Here is a 7,276-nt window from a genome sequence, read left to right as displayed (position 1 = left end):
ATGCCAAAAGTTTGGGCTGATGTTAAATGTTAAAGGTGTTTCCCAAACTCAGTGTAACATTAAAATAGCGGAATTCTTTAATTGACTGAGCTGTAAAGTTTCAGTGAGAACATGCTTTCAATAAATCACAGAACAATGGAAATATCCATTCTTTTGTTTTCTAAATACTTTAAAACATATGAATTTTTTAGTTTTAGAGTTGGACAAACTAAAACTGCTAACAGCAAACCTTAGACACCCATTCAGATTTTCTTAGTCGTTTAGCATTTGCTATTTACTTCTGTGGAACAAGAACCCAAAAGGTGTCTTCCTCTTTCTTTTTCTGAAAGAGGAAGAACCTCAGTCATTCACAAGGGTCACAGAAATTTCTTGCTCTTTTAGGCTTTATTTTCATAAGTTGCCCAGAAATGTACAAAAACTTGCAAACAATCAAGACTTTTGTTATTAAATCACTTTGCCTTGTTACAAAATTCCAGACAAAGCACGTGAGCTAAAAAAGACAATTTCTTTTGGTAGCATTCACCCTAGGAAAAAGCCTCTTTTGAAACCCTTTTTCAGTGAGCATGACGTCAAAAAGCCACTGGAAGTTGGTTCACTGATCTGGCTTCCCGTCCATTTGAACATCTAATGGCTGGAGGTTGGGGGAGGAATCTTCTTTATTTTGCACTTGATCAACATCACAGTCCATTTCTCAAGGTAATGAAAAAAAAATGCTTAATATGAGTCAACAGCCAAATACAATTTAACCCTCAATAGAAGTCTATTTCTGGCAGAAGGTTCACCTTTCTTTAAAATGACTATAGCCGGGAGTTAAAACCATTTCTTAAAATTTACTTTAAATGCTGTTCATCGTGAGGATTAAATCTTTTCACACCTGTAGCAAAGCCACTTCTGTTCACTGAGGGTTTGAAGTCTTCAAGACTGATGTTAGCAGACAGAAAAGCCAATTTTCTCTGAGAATTTAAGCAAGACCTTGTCCATATCCTTGAGTAACTTGTCTCTATTTTTCCAACCAGTGGCAGGAAATCTTCATTTCTACAGCTGATGTCTATACTCTTGATCTCCACATGCCTCATCCTCGCCACAACACATTTTAAGCACCCTTCTAGGATTAAAAAAATCTACTGCTTCCCTGAGTGCACAGTAAGGCACTGCATTTTTATAATTTCCAGTCTTGTAAATGGCACAGGCTATTACAGAACAGCCTGCTTGAAAAAACAGGATTCAGGTACTTTGTTAGAGACAGATCTACTTTTTATGGTGATCAACTAAGGCAAGAAAAGACTTTCACTTCATTAAGATAAGAAACTAAGGATAGTTGTAGTTTGTTTAAATAGCCTTAAAACAAAATATCTTCAGTGTAGCAGTTAAATTTGAGCAGAAGGCTACAAGACCACACTCAGGACTGTCAAAAGCAAAAATTACAATTAAAAGGTTGATCCAGGGGCACTGGGCAAGCAGCTCTGGCAGAAGGGAGTTGTACAAACCTCATACATCCTTCCTGGAGATCCAAGATCAGCATGCAAGAGTAGAGGAGGAGTTTGAGAACACATTCTGACACCTTCCGTGCTGAAGCCCTGCTCTCAGTCAGGATCAGCTTACATAACCCATCTCCCCAGTCAATACAGCACATCTAAATTTCTTCCTTCGCACCCTGACAGCTCAGTGTCCTCATTCTTTCTTAGTTAGTTTTTCACCACTACAATTTGCAGTCCAAGGTTAAACTCCTTGATTATCTGCAACACCGCACGATGACTCCTCATGATAACCTTTCTCAGCACAGCTGAGTCTCCACAGGGCGGGTTACAGAGAAGGAAATGGTGCAACAGTCCCACAGGTATTTGCTTCCAGAAGACGATTCAAATTCTGATTAGGGTGTGAACTAGAAAAATGCATCCCATCCCATCCCATCCCCCTCACCCCCCTGCAATGTAAGACCACAGCTGATGGAAAGACAGGTTTTTGCTGTGAGAGCAGCTATTCTTTCCCCACTTCTGCCAAGGAATAGGGATGGTGACCAGATGTTGATTCTGATTAAGATGCAGTGTTGAAGCTATATAATTAAGCTTACACAATGTACACCTATACCACACCTGGCTCCAAGAGAGCTGCTGCACTTCCACACTTCTACTAATACCTTTAAAGTTACCCCAAAACAGGTAACAGCACAGCAGTAGAGAGATCATCTGCTGTTAGCACGTTGGCAAGATACCTCCCCAACATTGAACCAAAGTTCCCAGCTATTTCCAGAAACATATATATTGATAAAATGATATAGGTAGGAAATAAATCCTGCTATTTATTTGGCACTTTTTATTATAAAGAACTATGATGTTCATTTTAAGGCTCAGTGACAAATCCCGTTTAGTACATCATCACCTTATTAAAAACCTGTCACACGTGCAGAGAATGTTAAGTTATATTAAGTATGCTGTTAACTTGACAAAATACAGCCTGCTGCTTTCCACCTGACTAACGCTGCAGCAAAGATGGTACATTTTTGAGGGGTGGGAAACAGACACCTTCTCCTTTCCTCACCAAAGCTCCAGATCCAGTTGAAACTCTAAACACAGTAAAAATAGGTAAGGTGTATCAGCCACCAAGGCAACACATCAGAAACTCAGCCATAACACTCCACTCCAGACCCACATACACAGGATCACAGAATCGGTACAGTTGGAACAGACCTTTAAGATCATCAAGTCCAATCATCAACCCAACACCACCACGCCCACATACATCAGTTATTGGGATGTGACTGCCACCCAACTGCAGTAAGTAAAAGAAATGGAAACAGTCATTTAAAATAGTCCATTTATCCAGATATGAAAGAAAGGCTCGACTGATGCTGAACTAGAAGGCAGTTCAAAAGCAAAAACAAAAAACACCTCAAAGTGACAGATATTGATAAAGGCAGAAATTACAACTTTTTGTCCAGTAATCAAAAGGAGCACAAAGTTCTTTTGCACAGAAGGCAAAGATCTGACAGCATTGCCAGTGCACTGTGTGGCCCATGCTAATGCAGTCACTCATGGTATTGGTGGTTTCAGCCATCAGCAAAAGACTGGGAATAATAAAGGAATGCCAGAGTCAGATCTTTAAACATCTTGCAAGGGACTACATGAATAGCATTACTTGAGATTTTCACTTGTGCTATTAGAGGGCAAGTGTAGAAACCTGCTGTTATCTCCAGTAATTAAAATACCCTTCAAAGGGAAACATTTGCATGGCATTTTAGGGAATGAAGGTTTCAGCTATACAGTAAGAGCATGTCAACGCTGCTTTCTACTTTGTACCAGGCTTCTTTGGAAGATACAACAAACAGATCCAGCATCTTCTGTCAGCAGGATTCCAGCATAACTTGTTACTCTAAGCATCAGTAAAGAAAGTGAAATTTACCTTTTGTCTCTCTACATGTTTGAGTATACTCATACTTATAGTTCATACAGACTTGCTATCTGCAAAGTCCAGTTATTACTCCTTTGGTTTATACTCATCTGCCTACTTCAGGTAATTGACTTGAGCAAATAGACATACTCTGCTTGTTCATTGAAGGGTTTTTTAATGTGAAGAGAAACGGAAGCTTCTGATTAACCACGCGTGACTGCTTAACTACATTAAAATCAACTGGATTTTCAGCAGTTTCTAAGTGTTCACACTTCCCTAAAAAAAAAAGCCTCAGCGCTCAAGTCTTTAAACAGTTCATCCAATAAAGCCGATGTCATATACCAGGTATTACCGACGCATCTCTCGGCTGCAGCTGAAACCTGGCAAGATTAATCTCCTTTTGCCCAATATCCCGAGCCTTGCAGGAAAACAAAACCAAAAAAGAATGAATAACCTTAGGTCTTGACAAACAAAGCTTCTTCCATTGGTCTGATTCAAAACATAAATGTTACGTTGTTTTCAACACACGAGTCCCACCTATGCACCATGAAACAACGATGAAAAAAATATGATGCAAAGTCTTCTTAAATAGTCACTCAAAATATAAAGAAAGCATACAGAAGCTTGATGCAACATCCAGAAAGAGTCCAGGGCAGTGCTTGGGTATCACTAAAGATTTAAGGACTACTGGGGATTATGTGGCCAGCCACAAACTGTCTCGTAAGGGGTCATGACAGAGTTCTCTTCTACTAGGATGAGTGAACAGACTGCCATTCCCCATTAGAGGTTTGTCTATTGGTTAAAGAAAAAAAAAAAACAAAACCAAAGACCAAGGAAGAGCATACAGTCATGCAGCTGATCGTCGACGAATCACAAAAACACCCCGCTGCAGCTGTCCCAGATAGATTCTCATCTTTGTGCTGTCACTGGTTTTCCTCACCCAGATCTGCATGAAAGCAAAAAAAAAAAAGGGACAGAGAGATATATTGGGAAGAAAAAGGGAAAACCCACAGTAAGCAATACGCAGACAAATAGGTCCAGGTATTCTTATTGTCAGATCTGAACATCCATTACTCAGGGTGCACAGATGATTTAGCTTAATCCCTTCTCCCTCCTCACATGAGGCATTTGCAACCCAAGTAGAAAACAAAATAAGGTTTCTAACTTTACCACCTTAACTTCCCACTCACAACAGTCATCCAGAAAAATTACTCTTTCCAAGCATCATGAGGAAAGCAAGTTTCCTTCTGCTACAGTTTGCAACAGAACTCTGGCTTTAAGCTTTACCTAAATCAAGAATAAGTCTCTCTAGATCCACAGATCACAAAATTATCTCTCCTGGGCTTTGCCCACACAAGTAACTATTCGCCAAATGAAAAGCTTATTCTGATATTGTTCAGCGAAGTATTTCTCACAACGTATTAAACAAATTGCATCTGAAGATAAAAGCGCCTCTTTTTTAAACACCTGTATGGAAGAATCCACATAACTTGCAGATATACAGTATGTTTCAAAGGACAAATTGCTGCCATGGAGGCAGCCACACAGAGAATTATTAAAATCACTTTCAAGAAGTTTAAATCCAAATACCTGTACTTTAAAAATCAAATCTGAGCGAATCGTCTCTGCATTTTATCATTTTAATGCATTTAAACATATTTAAATAAACGCATGGGAACTACAAGTTACCCAGCTCTTAGTACTACAGGATTTTAGGACAAAAGGCCAATATTTCCTACTGCAAAGGATTATAAAGTTAGCGTTGACATGCAATTTATTCAAAACTTTTTTTTTTTAGTTATCATACTAGTTATCATACAGAGGCCTGGCACAGTAGATTGATTTAACTCTATTGTTTTATTTATAAATTGACTTTACTAACAGAAGCCCTAAATACAAAGTAGATTTAATTTTTGCCTGCATTTGTACTTCAGTTATTTCCCCAGAGAAAGGAAAATCCACATTCTTTGATAATTGTCTCTCTACTGCAACATTTCTAAGAATTTGGTACATTTTACTAACCAAAAGAATTTAAAAAAATCTACAAACTCTGAGCAACTGTACAGAACAATAAACATGTACAGTTCTACATTCTATCACAATATGATGGAACGGTGTATTAGTCTTGCTGAAGTTAACCACTTTGTTAAGTTCCATTCGGAGAAAAATTAAAATTCAGTTTTAAGTGACCACAACAGCAAAATTACTTGTTAACACTAAAATGTGCCACACAGTTCAGAAAAATAAAAGCATCAAGACATATTCTGAACTTAAAATTGGTGTTTTAGACACACAATTTGTTTTGCAATTAGAAGATGACATCCATTAGTTCTAAAGAACTGAAGGAGATGGTGAATAGAAAAAACCAAATCCATCTCTGAATTTCTTTTATTCATAGACTGTAAAAGGAAAATAAGCTTCTTCCTTTTTTCAGCTTCCAGAGATTGCTGAATAAACTCGTGAGAGTAAAAAAACCAAAACAAAACACTCTCCTGCACGTACCGAAGAGAGAGTTTATGGCTGTCAAAAGGCAAGTGACTGAATTGGTTGCACGCGCTTGGCTGGCGATGTCCACCAATGCAGTATTTGATTTGCCGTTTCCAAGGCAATCACATCAAAGGTAATAGAAATGTATTCTGTTTAGATCTGAACACGTCGCCAAGGTTTAAACAATTTGGGCCTGGGAAAACATTTGTGGTTTGTTTGTTTTTTTAAAGGGGATCGTCATAGCTCAGGCTGTGTCGGAGAGGCCCACAGCCAATTACGAAATTCAAATCCAGTTTAAGAAAACCGATTTAGTCCTTCATATGAACAAAGATGTCTCTGGTACGCTGTGAACGACTTTCTTTCCCCAGCCACAAGAAGGCAACTCTACGCCATAATCTCTCTGCTGTTTCTTATTTAAGTCTTTTCAGTCTGAGCATTAATGGACATGCTGGTGGGGAGGCACTCTGTGCAAATATTTTCGGTAAAGGTCCTTTGAATAACTTTACTCCCTTTAGAAATGCTAGCAACTTTTGACTCCAGCCTACAATTAGAGACCGCAAATCTAGGTCTGTCTTCTAGCTTCTAAATTCAAGCAGGAACCAGTAAGATCGTAGTTTGGCAACCAAACTTTTGAACGTGTAATGAAATATGAGATGTGCACATTTACTCCTAAGAGAATACCTTCTCATTTCCGTATTCTCTTAAGTGTTTATCTCCCTTGGATTTATATTGCTGCAATGAACCATCACAGGGAAAACAAGTGCCGTGCCTCCTCCCCAGCCTCTCTCAAAAAACCCCCACAAAACCAAAACTAAACCTATTGTCTCACTTTAAAGCAGAATTCATGCAATAATAATTAACAGATTGCATTTCCCTCAGATTTCAGGTAAGATGCTCCCAAAAGATTAAGTTTGAAGTTGTTGCTGTTAACTTATAACATTAAATCAAATAAGCTGTACTATATTTTAATGCACCCATTAGCACACTACCACTACTTTATCTAAATAACCAACCGTTGAGCATAACAACTGTTATTGCAAGGAGAACAGTTGTGATACAAAAGCATATCCCATATGCAACTCATTTTGTTGAAAAGAAACTATTTTCCCTTAGCTGCCAAAACAAATTAAAGTCACTTTATTGGCTGACTGAAGAGAAGTGCATTCAAGTCTGTAATTTCTTTCCTTGAAGAGTCTGGAATCTGCAAGCAAAGAATAAACTGCTCTCTTTGCTCAACTGACGCACGAAGCTTATTTTGCAGCAAGATTCACATCAATCTTAGGCACACACCTCTTCACTTGCTTCTCTAAGCCTTTATCATTAGCCACCAGGAAACTGTCTCAGACAAATGACTTGCCTGCCCTATCTCCCAAGTAGGTGATGAATGCTGCCAGTTTACTTC

At 38.5% G+C, this 7,276-nt stretch overlaps 1 protein-coding gene across 1 annotated transcript in view; it reads right to left on the bottom strand.

Moving 5' to 3' along the window:
- Positions 1-3,979: 3,979 nt before the first annotated feature.
- SUDS3 (suppressor of defective silencing 3 homolog (S. cerevisiae)) overlaps positions 3,980-7,276 on the bottom strand; it is a gene marked incomplete at its 5' end in the record, with an annotated part of 19,046 nt that continues 15,749 nt past the window's right edge. Inside the window, one exon of the mRNA XM_010285728.1 lies at positions 3,980-4,333. Within this exon, the coding sequence (XP_010284030.1) occupies positions 4,235-4,333 (99 nt within the window). The remainder of the gene's footprint in view (positions 4,334-7,276) is intronic.

This window comes from Phaethon lepturus, unplaced genomic scaffold, assembly GCF_000687285.1.
Source record: "Phaethon lepturus isolate BGI_N335 unplaced genomic scaffold, ASM68728v1 scaffold1344, whole genome shotgun sequence".
Classification (NCBI taxonomy): domain Eukaryota; kingdom Metazoa; phylum Chordata; class Aves; order Phaethontiformes; family Phaethontidae; genus Phaethon; species Phaethon lepturus.
Note: the sequence above shows the minus strand (reverse complement) of the source record. Positions and strands in the feature narration are given on the sequence as shown.